We start from the raw sequence: 19,397 nt of genomic DNA on the forward strand, positions 1-19,397 counted from the left end.
AGAAAGAAAGAAAGAAAGAAAGAAAGAAAGAAAGAAAGAAAGAAAGAGAAAGAAAGAGAAATCTAAAAGCACAATGACAAGTAGTTCTGCAGAAAGGAATGCTGCTGCAATATAGCTGCACAATAGGAACTATTCCATTGCTGTTCAGTCGTTTTCCAGGAACTATTCCATTGCTGTTCAGTCGTTTTCCAGTTGTGCATGACTCTTTGTAACCCCATCTGTGATGTTCTTGGCAAAGTACTGGAATGCTTTGCCCTTTCCTTCTCCAACTCATTTTACACATAAGAAACTAAGGCAAACAGGGTTAAGTGACTTGCCCAGACTCATACAGCTAGTAAGTGTCTGAGGTCAGATTTGAACTCAGGAAGATGAGTCTTCCTGACTTCAGGCCCAGCACTCTATCCACTGTGCCACTTAAATGCCCAGGAACTATTCAACAGGACAGCAAATATTAACTGAGCTGACCAAAATTGTAAGAGAAAAGTCTATTCAAAAGAATGATTTTCAAGCAATATTTTTTTGTTGTTAAAAATTATCTTGATGGCCTCTAAAAGACACGTTCTAGTTGTTTACACTCAGAAATACAGATGCTCTTATAATCTTAGGAGACAGAAGAAAAGGCAAGTCAGTATATTTAGGACAGAAAAGATAAAAACGAAGAAGAGACATTATCATAAAGATGACTCAAAATAAAGAATTAAAAGAATACCCTTTCAAAAATAATGATGTGTTTTATAACTGAAGCCACACGCTGGAAGTACAAAACAAATGACATTGTATTCTCACCTTTCCCTACCTCCTTCAAATTTTAATGATTACCAGGGGAAAGTGAGGAGGGAAGAGAATCAAGATCTCAGGAAAAAGAAGCCCGAAATCTAGGGGATGGGTGGAAGGTAGAACAAAAGAAGGGCACTGCTACCAGGCAATCTAATTTAGTCTCTCTTACCTTCCCACTCCTACCTCTATCTGTTGTTTGCATATATTTAAGTCCCTTCAGTACTTAAAAAAATTTAAAAGCACCAGATAACACTACCACCTAATTCTAGCCAAGCCATTTCTTACAGGTCTAATCAAATGCTCCCAATAAAAATGTGCAAGTCTCCAAAACTCAAATCTTGGGGCAACTTTCTCAATCTGCCATGTCTTAGAAAACGCAATGAAAACCATACTCTTTTTTCTAACAGCAATGTCTTATATACTCGTTATTTATAAGCATTATGATATTGCCATCTTTTCATTTTAAGCAAATCTTAAGATTTCATGCCTTATTCAATACATGATTCTAGAGGAGCCAATGTGAAATCCTTATGCCTGCAAGTCCATAACATAAGCTTTTCCTGCTGGTCTAAAAACCTTGAACAATTAACATCAAAAGTTTAATTATTTTGGAAAGCCCCCTATATAATAGCCTATAGTTATTATTTTTTGATGAGCCTGGAATTCCATTAGGATTGCCCTTGGATGGGATCCACTGGAAAAATGTGTGAGTACTCTTTGGCATAGAAGTAAATATGGCCAAGTACCAAAAGATACCTGGCCAATTGTACAGAAACCACTTTGCACTGTGTACAAAGGATCACCTAATGATTTTGTCCAGACCCCAGTTGGTTGGGTCTATACACTGAGGCAATCATAGAAAACTTTTCAATTTGGTTTCTCACCTAAAGGCTAGGATGTTACTTCTAGATGACTCCAGTAACTTAGGCACTATAGGGAGAATGCCATATGCTCTGTGAGCGCTATAGGGATGAGGCAAAAGCCATGATGAGATGGAAGGCTTGCTTTTCTTTATTTTTTTTGGATTGAGAAAAACGTGTTTAAACATCAAAATAAGCACTTGAGTGATCCTGGGCAAGTCACTTAACCCCATTCCCTAGGCCAAAAAAACAAAAACAGAAACAAAAACAAAAACAAGAACAAACAAAAACAAAAACGAAAACAAAATAATAACCTGATAACTTCTGAGAACTCTGTAAATTGATGTTTACGTGTTAAACTGTATGACCACGTATTTATAAGCATGAAAGGACATTAATTCAAAATTTACTTGGAAACTGTGCCACATACTTTTCCTGAAATTCTGTACTAATAAAAAGATGATAAAACTTTTCTAAGTCACTAGAGAGCTAATATCTATAGAAATGTAGCAAACAAACCACAGTAGATGTGTTGAAGAGAGCAAATGTCACTCATAAACTTTGGGAAGGGTGTAGTAATGTCCCAAACCCATGACCCCTCAGGATTACCATTAGAACCCTGAGGGGAGCACTAGTCAGCCACACTCTAGGGACTATACTTGCTAGCCTACTAGGGTTTGGGAGAGTAAGCCCAGAGTTTATACTCAACTATATAAATTGTCCTACTTTATTTTAAATGTTTTTAAATGTTGGTTCAACATGTATTATTAAAACAGACTAGTCCAAGAAAAACAAAGGTAAATTATTTCAGATTAAATTTCTTATAATCCCTCCAATAGGAATATTTAGATATTAAATCTTTGGATTTAACACATTTATAATGTGTTAACATTATAATAACAAAATGATACTATGTAAGCTTTCCATGTCTAATTTTAACACAAGCATACTGAAAAAGGCAACAGCACTCACCTCAGCACTGGGCCTATGAGGGTGAGAAGTTTCCGTGCTTGTACTGGCTTTTAATTCCAGTCTCTCAGTATCTGTAGCTACACTGGAAACATCCAACTTGGCAATCTTCTTCTCAGAAGCAATACTAGTTTCTGAGTTGTTGATATGTCCATCAATAACTGCTCCAGTTTCACCAGCATGGTCAGTCATTTTCTTTCCTTCCGCTAACATCTGGTTGCTTTCTGCTTGGCCTATGACTTGGGAAGAATTCACTTCCATTGAGGTATCTGAATCTGGCAATGCCTCAACTAATATCTCAGAATCAGCTTTTTCACTGGCTTCAGATACAACTGAAGGTAACTCATTTTGCTGCAGTTCAACAGGTAACATGCTTGCCTCTGACAGGTTAAGAGGCGGATTGTTTTCCTCTTGCTGTTCAACAGAGGGACTGCTTTCTACTTTAAGTTCAACATAATCCTCTTCATCATCTTCCACTGTATACTTATCCAAAATTTCAGGAACATCTAAAATATCTTCTCCTGAAAGTGTACTTAGGACTCCAGTTATATTATCTTTCTCACTCACTTTGGTAGAATCAAAAGAGACACTCATGGCTTCTTTTACCCCAGGAGCTACTTCTAAATTGTCTTTACATTCCACTTCCTTGGTCAGTGTTCCCTCGGAATCCGCTTTATCTAGTCCCTTGTGTTTTTCTTCCCCAGCTTTTCTTTCTTCATCAGATAATATGTGATTTTGCCATTCTGTATTAGATTCTACAATGTCTTTGACTGGCTCCCCATCATCATTACTGCTAATACAAACAGAAGTATCTTCCTTTACTTCTAATTGTGGAGCATCTTCTGAAACTTCAGCATCTCTACTAACACCAGAGATTGATTGGACTGGACTGGAGGGGCCTGGTCCTATTTCTTCACCAACTTTCCCTTGGTATTCCCTGAATACATTAGCTAGGTTTTCTTTGTGCATTTCAAAAGTTACCTAAATAGAAAAAGAAAAAGTTAATTTAAAGTACTCAAAGGGAACAAAGCATATTTCAGTACATTTTCAAAGGCTATATAATATCTGTAAAACATAATTAAATTCAGCTTATAAATGTCCTTGTGATAAAATGAGATAAACATCAGTAAGTTTATAAGTTTACATATTGATAATATGATAGGGAGGGAGGTAAAGCAAAAAAAAACATCTAGTCTTACTGCCTCCAAAAAGCATTACACTTATACAATGCCTAATGTATAGGTTTCCAAACTATTCTTAAAAATTAACAGTAATAGAAACTGTAAAATCCAACTCTATTTCGTGCTCCAGGATTTAATCATGCATATTGTCAGGAAGTTCATTCTGTACCAGATAATACAACCCTACTACTAGAATCTAAGCCGATTTCCCTTCCTTCTGTCCACAAAATGATCAAAAGCAAATGTTCACCTTCCTTCACATACAGCAACCCTTCAAATATTCTAACTGTTAAATTATCCTAGATTCCTTTTTCCAAGAATCTCTTTCTACACCTTCTCCAAATAAACTAAATCTCTTCTAATTTTCTTTCTCTTATATGTTTTGCCTCCTAACTTTCACTCATGCAAACTGGTCATAACACTTTAAAGGTACACCTATGTCCTATGTTATCCTTGGCCTATAAACCAACAGTTTTTAATTGCTTATTCACTCCCTTGTCTCACTGAAACTTGTACCCTCTTTCATGGAATACTGTACTTAAGATAACACACACTGTCTGATCTTAGAAAGATTCCTCAATAATTCATCTCAATACCTATTCCTTTTTGATTTGTCATTTTTGCACCTTAAAAAATATGAAGAGCCTTTTGGAAATGCCATCTGGAAATGAAGTAAGACTGAATTCATTTTTGGTCTAGACTCAAGAAGATTATCCCAGTTGACTATATTCAAAAGAATTATTATACTTTCATGTGGACAAATCCTTTTTCACTAAAAATGTATCTAAATATAAGCATTGTGATCTTTAAAGAGAGTGAAACAACATTAATAAGCTTCTACTCAACAAGCATTTGATAACAAACATTTACTGTTTGACAGGCCTTATGCTACTCAGTAGGATCCAAAGACAAAAAAAACGAAACAGACCTGGCCCTCAAGGAGCTTGTATTCTAACGGAGAGAAGAAAACTTTGGCATTCTTATGAATATGAAGCGCTTACTGAATGCCTGTTGGAATGGATTGGTAGAAAGGAGACTGACTTCTGAAGTTCCTTTACAACTTCTAAGTCTCTGACAATGATTCATCTATACCAAATTGGTGAAAACTAAGAACCCAAACAGTTAGCACTATAGTACTCTTTCAACTCTTGTGAAATTTTACACAAATTTATGGAATCAAAACACAGCTTCATTTACTTAATGGTGGAATTCTTAAACATATTATTAAATTATGAAAATGATGAGAAAATAAAAGGATGGGTGATAAATTTTCTTTTTTCCTTAGGTAGACATCATTTGCTTTTACCATTTTAATGTACTATGTAAAATACATTAAATATGTATAATAGTCATATGTCAAGTGCCATGAATAAAAAGAAAATGTCAGTAGTGTTGAGGAGAAAATATATTTATTAATTATAAATGTATGGATAATTTTTAGAAGTATTTCAAAAATATTATGTCACCAGAGCTGAAAAAACTCATCTGGGCAAATCTCTTAGCTCTTTTAAAAAACATTCTCAGCAAAGGAAACAAAAGTCAAAGGGATGATTCATTTAATCTACTATGTTCTGTGTTACAGAACAAAAACATATAATCTTAACAGAATACCTACTACTTTTTCACTTCCAATTTCAATATATTAACTGAGTCGCTTTGTCTGAAAAAAACTCAGCAGTGATACTACTGTATGAAACCCCTACTGAAGACAACTGATAAATCCACTCCTTATGTTACTAAGGTATTTTTGAAGATTTCTAAAAATATTTATAGATATTTTGTATTCACATTATATTATTTATATATATATATCTACATGTATATATCTACATATATATATCTACATATATATATATATATATATATATATCTGTATATATGAAGGGAGCCATCCTTTTTAACAAAGAATAAGAAAGAAGGGGGAAACCACAGTTCAGAAAATTAATCAACACAGTTTAGTCCAACAGTATATACCATGTTCCACACCCATAACCACCTACCTTTGGTCAGAAAAGGAGAAGGATGAACTCTCCTCTCTGGGGTTAATTTTGATCATTAAAATTACTACATTCAGTTTCTATTTCTCTGTTTTGCTATTTTTTCTATTTATGTTGTAATTATTGCATATATTATTTTGCTGGTTCTGCTTACTTCCCTTTGCATCAGTTTATATAATCTGCCATAAACATGTTTTTCTGTATTGTTGATTTCATCACTTCTTATAGCAGTTATTTTCCATTATATTAATGGTCTGAATATCCATTACATTCATATTTGATACCCATAATATCCATTATATTCCTATTTGGTCATGATCCAAAATTGTTTAGGCATTTCTAATCAATGGACATTTGCATTGTTTCCAATGTTACTTAAGGATATGGAATATCCTTTATGATAAAGAATATGGAAGCTTTACATCTATCTCTGACTTCCTTTGAAGACAGGCCCACTAGTGGATCTAGTAGTGAAGAGAATGGACATTCTAGTCATTTTCTTAACATAGTTCCAAATTGTTTTTCAAAATGACTGCATCTAGCTATCTGGAAAAGCAATTTAGAATAATGCAAAAAAAAAAAGTCACTAAACTATATACATTCTTTGACCCACTGATTCTACTAATAGGCCTATATTTCAAAAAGATCAGACAAATAGGGAAAGGATTAATGTACACAAAAATATTTACAGCAGATTATTTTGTACCAGCAAAAACTGGAAAATGAAAGAGTAATCACCTATTGGGGAATGGCTAAACAAATTATGGGATATGTGTGTGTGTGTGTGTGTGTGTGTGTGTGTGTGTGTGTGTGTGTGTAAAATTAAAATATTACTGTGTCATAAAAATATTATATGATGTTTTCTTATATATTTTATATTATATATTGTACATATAAAATATTACTATACCATTAAAAAATGAAAAAAAAAGATAGTTTCAGAGAAACTGGGAAGATTTTATATGAATTGATAGTGTAAATGTAGAACCAGAGTAATAAGTTATACAGGTACCAATATAATAAAGAAAAACTACTTTTAAAGACTTGAGAGCTGTGATAGATTAAATAAAAAACCATGATTTAAGAGGACGAAAAATGAAACCAGCTGCAGACAGTGATGATGAACTCAACGTACAGAACGAATTACACATTTTTAGACAGAAGAGTTTTATCTTTTATTGTTCATTTGAAAGGTAAAACATTGGGTAGAAAAAAATAAATGGTTGTTAACTGAAAAAAAGAAAAATTAAATTAAAATCTTGAAGAAGCATCTACCAAAAATCATCAATAAGCATTATTTGTAATGTGAATAAGCCAGAAACCTTCCCAATAACAACAGCAGTGAAACTGGGATGCCCATTTTCATCAATATTATTAAATATTGTATTAGAAATGTCAGCAATAGCAATAAGAAAAGAAAAAGAAATTGAAGGAATCAGAATGGGCAATGAGTAATGAATCTATCTCTTCTCTTTTTTTTTATTTTTGTTTATTTGTTTTGTTTTTGTTAGGCAATGGGGTTAAGTGACTTGCCCAGGGTCACACACCTAGTAAGTGTTATGTGTCTGAGGCCAGATTTGAACTCCTGACTCCAAAACTGGTGCTCTATCCACTGCACCACCTAGCTGCCTTGAATCTATCTCTTTTCACAGATGGTATGATGATAAAACCTGGAAAATCTTAAAAATTCAACTAAAAAGTTAGTGGAAACAATTAAAAATATAGCAAAGTAGCAGGATATAAAGTAAACACACATAAAATATCAGTATTTCTACATATCACCAACAAACCCCTGAAAGAAGGGATAATGAAAGATACCCCATTTAAAATAACTGTAGACAGTATAAAATGTCTGGGGAGTATATCTGCCAAGACAAACCCAGGAATTACATGAACATAATTATGAAACATTTTTTTAACAAAAATAAAGTCATATTGAAATATAGTAACATTAATTGTTCATGAGTAGGCAGAGCCAATATAATAAAAATGACAATTCTAGCTAAACTAATCTACTTATTCAATGTCATCCCAATTAATTTCCCAAAAAATTATTTTGTTGAGCTAGAAAAAATAGTAACAAAATTCATTCGGAAGAACAAAAGGTCAATAATATCAAAGGAATTAACAAAAAAATGTAAAGGAAGGAGATTTAGCAGTACTAGATTTTAAATTGTATTATATGGCAGTAGTTATTGAAACTATCTGGTACTGGCTAAGAAACAGAAAGGTAGTGGAACAGAGTAGATATATAATACATAATAGTAAATTATTATATTAACCTTGTTTTTGATAAATGTAAGGATTTAGCTTTTGGGATAAGAATTCACTACTTAGTAAAAATTGTTGGGAATACTAGAAAGCAATCTGGCAGAAATTGGGCATAAACCAGTATCTTAAACCGTTTATTAAGATAAAGTCAAAATGGATAGATGGCCCAGATATAAAGGGAGATACCATAAGAAAATTAGAACAACATGAAACATATTACCTATCAGATTTATGGATAGGATAATAGTTTATGAATAACCAAGAGATAGAGGGTATTGTGAGGTGTAAAATGGATAATTTTTATCACATTAAATTTAAAATGTTTTCTACAAATAAAACCTTTGTAGCAAAGACTAGAAGGAAAGCAGAAAATGGGGGGAGGGGGAATTTTATAGATAGTTTCTTAGATAAAGGACTCATATCTTATAGAGAAAAGACAGAAATATTACATTATAGAGAACTTTGTCAAATTTATAAAATTATGAGTCATTCCCCAGTTGATAAATGGTCAAAGGACGTGAACAGGCAGTTTTTTCAATGAAGACATCAAAACTATGTAATCATATAAAAATGTTCTAAATCATTACTGATTGGAGAAATGCAAATTAAAACAATTTTGAGATATCATCTTATACCTGTCAGATTGGCTAAAAATGATAGAAGGGGGAAATGACAAATGTTGGAGAGGATATAGAAAAATGAGAACACTAATACACTATTGGTGGAACTGTGAACTGACCCAATCATTTTGAAAAGCAATATGGAATTATGTCCAAAGAGTACACACCCTTTGATCTAGCAATACCACTTTAGGGGAAAAGGAAAAGAACTTATACATTCTAAAATATGATTAGCAACTCTTTTTATTTAATATTTTAGTTTTTTTCCCCAATCACATATAAAAACAACTTTTAACATTCATTTAAAAAAAAATTATTTTCAAATTCTCTCCTCTCCCTTCCCACAGCCCACCCCCACTAAGAACGCAAGCAATTCAATATAGGTTATACATGTGCAGTTATGCAAAACATATTTCCATGTCAGTCATGTTGTGAAGCAAAACACAGACAAAAAATACCAAGAAAAATAAAGAAAGTAAAGAAAAGTTATGCTTCAATCTGCATTCAGACTCCATCAGTTCTTTTTCTGGAGATGGACAGCATTTTTCATCGTTAAGTCCTTCATAACTGTCTTGGACCACTGCATTGCTGAGACAGCTGATCTTCATAAAATATAGCTGTTAATGTATACAATGTTCTCCTATAGCAGCTTTCTTTGTAGTAGCAAAGAACTGGAAAATGAGGGGATGCCTATCAATGAGGGAATGGCTAAACAAGTTGTAATATATGATTATGATGGAATATGACTGTGCTATAAGAAATGATGAAGCCTGTTGATTTTTGGAAAAATAAGACTTGCATGAAATAATGAAGACTGAAATGATCAGAACCAAGAGAACACTGGGTACAGTAACACCAATACTGTTTAAAAATCTACTGTGATTGATTAAGTTATTTTGAGTGTCATCAAGACTCTAATCAACCACAAAAGACCTATAAAAGAAAATGCTATCCACCTCCGGAGAAAAAAACTGATGAATGCAAGTACATATAGTATGGTTTTACATATAAACACGTATCTGTGTCTAATGGTGGCCTTCTCTATTGTGGGGTAAAAGGTAGGGAGAAAAAAATTACAAGTACACAGCAGAAAGCAAAAGAAAAGTCGGAAGCACAGAAAAGTAGGATAGTTTTGAAAATGATGTGCAGTACTTCTGACATGGTTTTAAAAAAAAGTAAACTGTGAAATGGAGATTCATGGTTTCATATTGAATCCTCTGCTTGTGTTGTGCTGTATACATGGAAATTTTTTGTCTTGTTGTATTTAAGTTCAAAATGAATAAATAATTTTAAAAAGAGAGTAAGACTGAGGAGTTAAGGACAACACCAAGTTGACAGAGAGTTTAGAACTAGAGAAGCAGATGTGAGAGTCTTCTGCAAAGAGATAATAATTAAAACTTTGAGAGCTAACGAAATAGCTAAGCGAAATAGAATACTGGGAGAAAAGAAAAGGGCACAGGACAAAACCTTGGTAAACCCTCAGAAATAGCAAGTAACAATGTGGAAGAAGACGCAGCAAAAGAAACAGAAGAAACAGTCAGATGCATAGGAAAAGAACCAGGAGACAGCAGTGTCACCAAAACCTAGAGAGAAGACATTATCAAAGTGAAGAGGATAATTGACAGTATCAAAGGCTACAGAGAGGTCAAGAATGGAGAGGAATGAGAAAATGCTGTTAGAGGGGCAAGTAAGCAACCAAAAGTAACTTTCAGGCAAGCAGCTTTGATTGAATGAATAGGTTGGAAACAGGACTACAAAGAGTTTTGGTTTTTGTTTTTTTGTTTTGTTTTGTTTTTAAGTATAGGAAAGGAATGGAGGCACCTACTGCAGATAGCATTAGCCACAAAACGGAGGGAAAATATAGGACAATAACTAGTAGGAAAAGACAGATGAAATGGTGCTTTTTTTTTCTTTTTTTAGGCTAGGGAAGTCATGGGAGTATTTGCAGGCAGTATAGAAATAGGCAGAAGACAGGGAAACAACCAAAGATGAGTGAGACAGTAAAGATGATAGAGACAGCAATCTGCTGGAGATGATAGGATGGAAAAGGATCACTTGTGCACGTAGAAAGAAAGGGCCACTTCATCATGTAAACCAGGTGTGAGGAAGGAGATAGCGCAAAGCATCTGAGTGACCTGAGATACGGGACAGTAAAGAGAGCTTTCTGTGAATGGCCTCGATTTCATCAGTGAAATATGAGACAAAGTTTTCAGCTGAGAGATTAAAGAGCATGAGCTGTGGAAAATTGGAAGAGGGGGCAGGACTTGAAACCAAGTCCTCCGAACTCCAAATCCAACACTACTCATTACACTGTACTATCTCTAAATAAAATGTTGAACAAACAATACATGAGCTGGAGAAAAGACAAGTGAAACTGGGGACAGCAAAGGGGCATAATTCTGGATGCTTTCTTAAGGTATGTTTTTAACCAGATTTTAAGCAGCAATAAACATGAATTGATAACAAACTGAAAAGACATCACAGCCAGAAGAAATGCCAAAAAAAAAAAAAGATTCAAAAGAAGGAAAAAAGTTTAGCAACAGATGTTGAAAGCTCTAATAATTCAAAAAGCAGACCAGTTAAAGTCCAACATCATTATTATAGCATAGGGAAGTTAGGATCTTGCTAGAATCTCAATATGGAGTGTTCTAAGAACATCTAAATTGCTATTATTATTCTTGTTCCACTTGACGTATTTATTCTAAGTGAAAACACACTTCACAAATGCTAAATGTTATTCATGTCAAAGCCAACAATGTCTGTGTGTCCCCAAGTATGTTACATGGATTCATCTGGAGGAGTCCTCCACACTTGGAATCCATGCCCTCCCACGTCACCTCTACCTCATAAAATCCCTATCTTCTTTCAAGACACAAGTCAAGGCTCAGATTTTTATAATCTAACCACTGCTCAGATTCCTTAAGAGTCTGCCCAATATGACAGATGTTCTAATAAACCTTGTCTTTGGCTAGGAAAAAAAAAAAGACACAGGTCCAGCTTCACCTAAGTGAAGACTTTCCTGATTCCCTTAAGTAATAATACCTTTCCATTGTCCCTTATAGTTAACTACTTTCTATTCATTTATATCAGCTCTCTATTTTGTTTATGTGTGTATATATATATGTATGTGTGTATATATATATATGTACTTCTGTCTCCTCTTTTACAATGTAAGTACCTTGAGAGTAAGTACTGTTCCATTCCTTGTATTTCTACTCCCAGATACTGTTTAACACACAGTAGAGCTCAAATGAATGTTGTTGATTGACCAAGTATATAGAAAATATATCAGAGAATTACAATACCAGAAATACAGTTGTTAGTGGGAAATGATGCTTAACACATTAAAAACCACATGGTAAATTTTCAACAACCTTTAACTACATTAGATTAATACCACTTAAAGAAGAAAGCAAATATCAGTATCAAATACTCAAATGGATCTGTCATTTCAACAATTCAGGAGTTCCTTCTAAAAACACAAATCAATACCTATCCATGCCTAAGTTGTGAGACTATTGTTCGTGTTCTCCTAAAAGTTCACCACAACAGATCTACCCAAAATGCTGGAGGCCCTCCTCAATTTCTCCTTATATTGTAAAGGTATAAGTGGAGGACCTTTGCTGTCCAGAGGTCCTCTCTTGCTCTTGAAACATAACCAGTTCATCTTCTTTTTCTGTCATATAATTGCCTGATGATATAATTTAGTCCTGTTCTTCTCTGGAATTTAGCATGTATTATGTGTTGCAGCCTGCTCATATTGACTGTGTGCCTGTCACTTACTCTCTTTGTGATACTCACTTTTAATTCTTCAGAAGCCAGCCTATTCCACTTCTCACTGTCATACAGTAACACTGGTAAAAGTTTAATATTGAAAATCTATGTCTCTCTCCCCAAGTACTATTTGATAAAGTTCTAGAAATGCTAATTAAAGTTATTAGAGAAATTAAAGAAATTAAAAGCATAATAATAAAGAGGAGATAAAACTATCTATAATAAACGATGACATGATAATGATATTATAATTGTAAAGTCCTAGGAAATCAACAAAGATATTGAGACAATAACTTAAGCAAAGTTGTAGGCTACAAAATAAGCTATTAAAAAAACAACCGTGGGGGCAGCTAGGTGGCACAGTGGATAGAACACCAGCCCTGAAGTCAGGAGGACCTGAGTTCAAATTCGGCCTCAGACCAAACACTTGACACGTACTAGCTGTGTGACCCTGGGCAAGTCACTTAACCCCAATTGCCCCCCCCAAAAAAAAATCAACTGTATTTGTACATAAAAATGAAATCCAAGAAGCAATAAAATAGAAATACCAATCAAAAAACAACAAAGTCCATAAAATATCTGGGGATCAATCTACCAAAGCAGAAAAAAGACTTCTATAGATTTAATTACCAAGTGCTACTTTAAAAAATAAAATAGAGTTTAAATAGCTCAAGAAATATTCAGTTCTTATGACTAGACCAAGACAATAAAATAAAAATGGCAATACTATCATGTTAATTAACACTTTTAGTGCTCTATCCAACCAAATTATCAAAGGAAAACTTTACAGATCTTGATAAAATAAGAACAAAATTCATTTTGAAAAGACCTAGAATATCAAAGGAAATGATGAAGGAGGGATGAAAGAAGAACAGCAAAGACATAAAACTTTATTGTAAAGCCACAACCATTAAAATCATCTGATTTTCGTTGAAAAGTATGGCGAGATATCAATGGAACAGACTAGACAAGGAAGAACCAAAACAATGAAACTCAATAACTCAATGTTTGATAAATCAGAAAACATAACTTACTTATGGAAAAACTTTCAATTTAATTTTTTTAAATGGCTGGAAAACTGGAAAGCTGTTTGGCAGAAATTAGGCTTAGGTCTAATTTCTTACCTTAGACCATATTCCACTATATTTTCTAAGAGGGTATATGATGATCTTAATATTAAAAATCCTAACATAAAAAAATTAAAGAGAAAGTAGATCACATGCCTCTCACAGTTATGGGTAGGAGCTATATTCTTAACCAAACAAAGGATAGAGCAATTACAAAATATAAAATAGATAATTTTAATTACATGAAAATGAAAAGCTTTTGCACAAATAAAATTAATGTACTTAGGAATAAGAAAGGAAACAATTGAATGGGAAAAAATCTTTGTATAAAATTTTTTTTTTGAGTTTGGTATCTAAGCTATATAAACAATTATCTATAAAATCTATTCAGTCATTGAAAAATGGTCAAAGTTTATAAGCAAACAGTTCTCGAAAGAATTGCAAACTATTATCAATCACATGAACAAATGCTCCAAATAATTAATAATAAAAAGTAATGCAAATCGAAGTAACTCTGAGGTTTCACCTCACATCCTGGAAAATGGGAAAAATGCAAAACAACTCTGAGGTTTCACCTCACAACCTGGAAAATGGCAAAAATGGCAAAAAATGGCAATAGTAATAGGTGGGGGGGATTGGGGATGATAGGAACATTGGCACAGCTATAAATTGAAATGAAGTATTTTGAAAAGAAATTTGGAATGATGTAAATACAGTAATTAAAATGTCTTTATCTTTTGATCTAGTGATTTCAGTACTGAATTTATACCCCAAGAAGGCCAATTATAAGAAACTTCCCAAATACACTAAAATATTCATAGTAACACTTTTTTGAAAGCAAACATTTGGAAACAAAGAAGATGTCCATCAACTAGAGAATAGCTAAACACATTGTGGTGCATGAATGTCATGGAATGCTACTGTGCTATGAGAAATGATGCATGTGATGAATACAAAGACATATAGAAAGATCTACATGAAATTATGTATAGTAAAATAATACACTACTACAACAGTGTAAATGTAAAAAGCAGCACACACATACATACACATAATCAAAAATCAACATTTTAAAATTATAAAGAACAAGCATGGGAAGACATCTGAGAAGACATTCCTAATCCACCCGTCCAAGGAAGTAGAAGTCCACAAGTATTGAATACTGGACATATCTTTACACTTTTTCAACATACTGATCAATTTTTTTTTCCTGTTTTACTTTGTTTTGTCCTGAAAAAACACTATTTGTTACATAAGATGACTGGGGGCAATGGGGTGACATGACACATCAAGATTTTGATTTTTTTAAGTGAAGAGACAGAAAAAGTTAAATTACATTACACAAAAGAGTGCAAAGACCTATCACAGTAGAGGAAAAGAAAGGAGGGAGGTGAGCACTGTTTGAATCTTACTCTTATAGAATTTGGCTCAAAAATGAAATAACATACACACTCACTTGAGTATAGAAATCTATCTTACCCTATAGGAAGTAGGCAGGTTAAGGGGGGAAAAGGGGAGGGGAGTGGCTAGAAGGGAAAGCAGAAGGAAAAGAAGAATTAGTAGGAGAAAGAAGAAAGGAAAAGGAGAGGGGCTGATAGAAGGGAAGGGAGATTGAGGGAGGCAGTAGTCAGAAGCAAAACTCTACTGAGGAGGAAAAGGCAGAAAGGAGAAAGAGAAGCACAAACAGGGGGGAAATAGGATGGAGAGAAAGAAACAGTTAGAAATCATAACTGTGAATGTAAATGGTATGAACTAGCCCATAAAACAGAAGAGGATGGGAGGGTGGATTAAAAACCATAATCTGACAATACGTTGTTTACAAGAAACACATTTGAAGCAGAGATACACAGAGTAAAGGTAAAAAGCAGGACCAGAATATATTATGCTTCAGCTGAAGTAAAAAAAAAAGCAAGGGTAGCAATCCTGATCTCAGACAAAGTTAAAACAAAAATAAATAAAATAAAACAATAAAATAAAATAAAAAATAAAACAAAAATAAATCTCATCCAAAGGAATGAAACTACTCCAGCTAAAAAGTAACATAGATAATGAAGAAATATCAACACTAAACATATATGCACCAAGTAGTATAGCATCCATATTCTTAGAGAAGAAGTTAAGGAAGTTAAGGAAGAAATAGACAGCAAAACCATATTGGTTGGGGACCTCAAACTCCCTCTCTCAGAACTAGATAAATCTAACCATAAAACAAATTAGAAAGAAGTTAAGGAGGTGAATAAAATCTTAGAAAAGTTAGATATGGTAGACCTTTGGAGAAAACTGAATGGAGATATAAGGAATACACCTTTTTCTCAGCATTACAAAGCACCTACACAAAAACTGACCATGTATTATGACATAAAAATCTCACAATCCAATGCAGAAAGGCAGAAATACTAAATGCATCCTTTTCAGATCAAGATGCAATAAAAATTACATGTAATAAAGGGCCATGGAAAGATAGACTAAAAATTAATTGGAAACTAAATAATCTAATCCTAAAGAATGAGTGGGTCAAACAACAAATCACAGAAACAATCAATAACTTCATCCAAGAGAATGACAATAATGAGACAACATACCAAAACTTATGGGATACAGCCAAAGCAGTTATTAGGGGAAATTTTATATCTCTGAATGTTTACATGAATATTGACAAATATAAATTGCCCAGATTAACAGAAGAGGAAATAAAATACTAAAAAAAATAAAAACCCATTTCAGAAAAAGAAATTAAACAAGTCATCAATGAATTCCATAAGAAAAAAATCTCCAAAGTCAGACAGATTTATAAGTAAATTCTACCAAACATTTAAAGAACAATTAATTCCAATACTACATAAACTATTTGGAACAATAGGCAAAAGAGGAGTCCTCCCAATTTTTTTTTATGATACAAATATGGTGCTGATACCTAAACCAGGAAGAGCCAAAACAGAGAAAGAAAATTATAGACCAATTTCCCTAATGAATTCAGATGTAAAAATTCTAAATAAAATAATAGCAAAGAGATTACTGCAATTTGTCATGAGGATAATACAGTATGACCAGGTAGGTCCCAGGAATACAGGGCTGGTCCAATATTAGGAAAACTCTCCACATAACTGACCATATTCATAACAAAATTAACAGACATCATACGATTATCTCAATAGATGCAGAAAAAGCTCTTGACAAAATACAACACCCATTCCTATTAAAAATGCTAGAGAGTGTAAGAATAAAGGGATTTTTCCTTAACATGATAAGTAGCACCTATCTAAAAGCATCAGCAAGCATTATAGGTAAAGGAGATAAGCTAGAAGCATTCTCAACAAGATCAAGGGTGAAACAAGGATGTCCATTATCACCATTCTTATTAAATATCACACTAGAAATGTTAGCTTTAGCAAGAAGAGAAGAAAAAGAAATTGAAGGAATTAGAACAGGCAAAAAAAGAAACAAGGTTATCACTGTCTGCAGATGACATGATGGTATACTTAAAGAATCCTAGAGAATCAACTAAAAAACTACTTGAAATAATTAACAACTTCAGCAAAGTTGCAGGATATAAAATAAACCCACATTAAGCATCGGCATTTCTATATATTACAAACAAAGCCCAACAGCGAGAGATAGGAAGAGAAATTCCATTTAAAGTGACTTTAGACAATATAAAATATTTGGGAGTCCACTGACAAGACAACCACTTACAAAATCCTTTTCACACAAATTAAGGCAGATCTAAATAATTGGGAAAATATCAGTTGCTCATAGGTAGGCCAAGCTAATATAATAAAAATGATAATTCTACCTGAATTAACTTATTCAGTGCCACTCCAATCAAGCTACCAAAAAATTATTTGATAGAACTAGAAAAAACAATAACAAAACTCATCTGGAAGAACAAAAGGTCCAGAATATCAAGGGAATTAATGAATAGAAATGCAAGGGAAGGTGGCCTAGTCATACCAAATCTAAAATTGTATTATAAAGCAGCAATCATCAAAACTACTTGGTAACTGGTTAAGAAATAGATTGGTGGATCACTGGAATAGGTTAGGTACACAAGACCCGATAATCAATGACAATAACAATCTACTGTTTGATAAATCCAAAGACTCCAAGCTTCTGGGATAAGAACTCACTATTTGATGAAAACTGCTGGGAAAAATAAGAAAATAGTATGGCAGAAACTAGGCATAGACCAAAATCTTACAATGTATAACAAGATAAATTCAAAATGGGGACACAATTTAGAAATAAAAGATGACACTATAAACAAATTAGGAGAGCAATAAATAATTTACCTGTGGAGATCTACAGAGAACAGAAGAATTTATAACTAAACAAGATAGAAAACATTATGAACTGCCTGTTCATATGCTTTGACCATTTGTCAATTGGGGAATGACTTGTATTATTAAATTTAAAAATTTTTGAACAAACAAAGTCAATGCAACCAAGATTAGAAGAGAAGCAGAGAGCTAAGAAACAATTTTTACAGCCATAGTCTCTGATAAAGGCATCATTTCCAAAATATATAGAGAACTGAGCCAAATTTTATAAGAATACAAGTTATTCCCCAATTGACAAATGGTCAAAGGATATGAACAGGCAGTTTTCAGATGAAGAAATTAAAGCTATCTATAGCCTTTTGAAAAAAAATGCTCTGAATCACTACTGATTAGAGAAATGCAAATCAAAGCAACTCTGAGGTAACACATCACACCTATCAGATTGGCTAACATGACAAAAAAGGAAAATGATAAATGTTGGAGAAGATGTGGGAAAATTGGAACACAAATGCATTGTTGGTGGAGTTATGAATTGATCCAATCATTCTGGAAAGTAATTTGGAACTATGCCCAAAGGGCTATGAAAATGTGCATACCCTTTGACCCAGCAATAGCACTTTTAGGACTATATCCCAAAGAGATTATACAAATGGTAAAAAGGACACACATGTACAAAAATATTTAGAGCAGCTCTTTTTTGTGGTGGCCAAGAACTGGAAACTGAGGGGATGCCCATCAGTTAGGGAATGGCTGAACAAGTTGCAGTATATGAATGTAATGGAATACTATTCTTCCATAAGAAATGATGAGCAGGCAGACTTCAGAAAAACCTGGAAAGACTTGTATGAACTGACGCCGAGTGACGTGAGCAGAACCAGAAGACCATTGTATACATCAACAGTAACACAGTGTAATGACCAACTTTGACAGACTTAGCTCTTCTCAGCTTTGCAGAAGACTCGATGGAAAATGCTCTCTACAACCAGAGAAAGAACTATGGAGTCTGAATGCTGATCGAAGCACGTTATTTTCTCTCTTTTTTTTTTTTTGTTTCTTCTTTCTCATGATTTTTCACTTTGGTTCTAATTTTTCTTTACAATATGACTAATGTGGAAATATGTTTAATATGATTGTATATGTATGGCCTATATTAGATTGTACACTGTCTTGGGGAGGAGGGAGAGGAAGGAAGGGGAGAAAATTTAAAATTCCAAATCTTATAAAAGTGAATGTAGAAAAATAAAAATAAAAATAAAAATACAGATTTTAAAAAATAGAAAAGATGGATCTTTGATTTCATGGAAGGTTTGGAGTTAATAAAAACTACTTTATAAATTCTGAAAATCAATCCTGCCTGCTGTCCTCCTTCTTCTGAACTGTGGGCCCAATTCAATGTCCAACTATATCATCTGTCCAAGATATACATACTGTTGGACAAATTCTACAGGTTGGGCATTCAAAGGTAAGTTCAAATCTGGATTATAATCACTCTTCATCCTTCAGTCTTTCTTATATGAATGAACAGGCCAAACATCTTTGAGTAACTACAGTTCTCTTCCAGAAAGCCTTCTGCAATGCTGTGGAGCTTGCTTCAATTTATGTAA

At 33.5% G+C, this 19,397-nt stretch overlaps 1 protein-coding gene across 7 annotated transcripts in view; it reads right to left on the reverse strand.

The window, feature by feature from the left end:
- Positions 1-19,397, reverse strand: part of LRBA (LPS responsive beige-like anchor protein) — a 676,054-nt gene that overhangs the window by 544,464 nt on the left and 112,193 nt on the right. For all 7 annotated transcript variants that reach the window (XM_027866938.1, XM_027866942.1, XM_027866935.1 and 4 more), the window contains one exon: positions 2,610-3,587. In XM_027866938.1, the coding sequence (XP_027722739.1) occupies positions 2,610-3,587 (978 nt within the window). The remainder of the gene's footprint in view (positions 1-2,609; positions 3,588-19,397) is intronic.

The sequence above is a fragment of the Vombatus ursinus genome, unplaced genomic scaffold (genome assembly GCF_900497805.2).
Source record: "Vombatus ursinus unplaced genomic scaffold, bare-nosed wombat genome assembly UNPS02014784.1, whole genome shotgun sequence".
NCBI lineage: Eukaryota > Metazoa > Chordata > Mammalia > Diprotodontia > Vombatidae > Vombatus > Vombatus ursinus.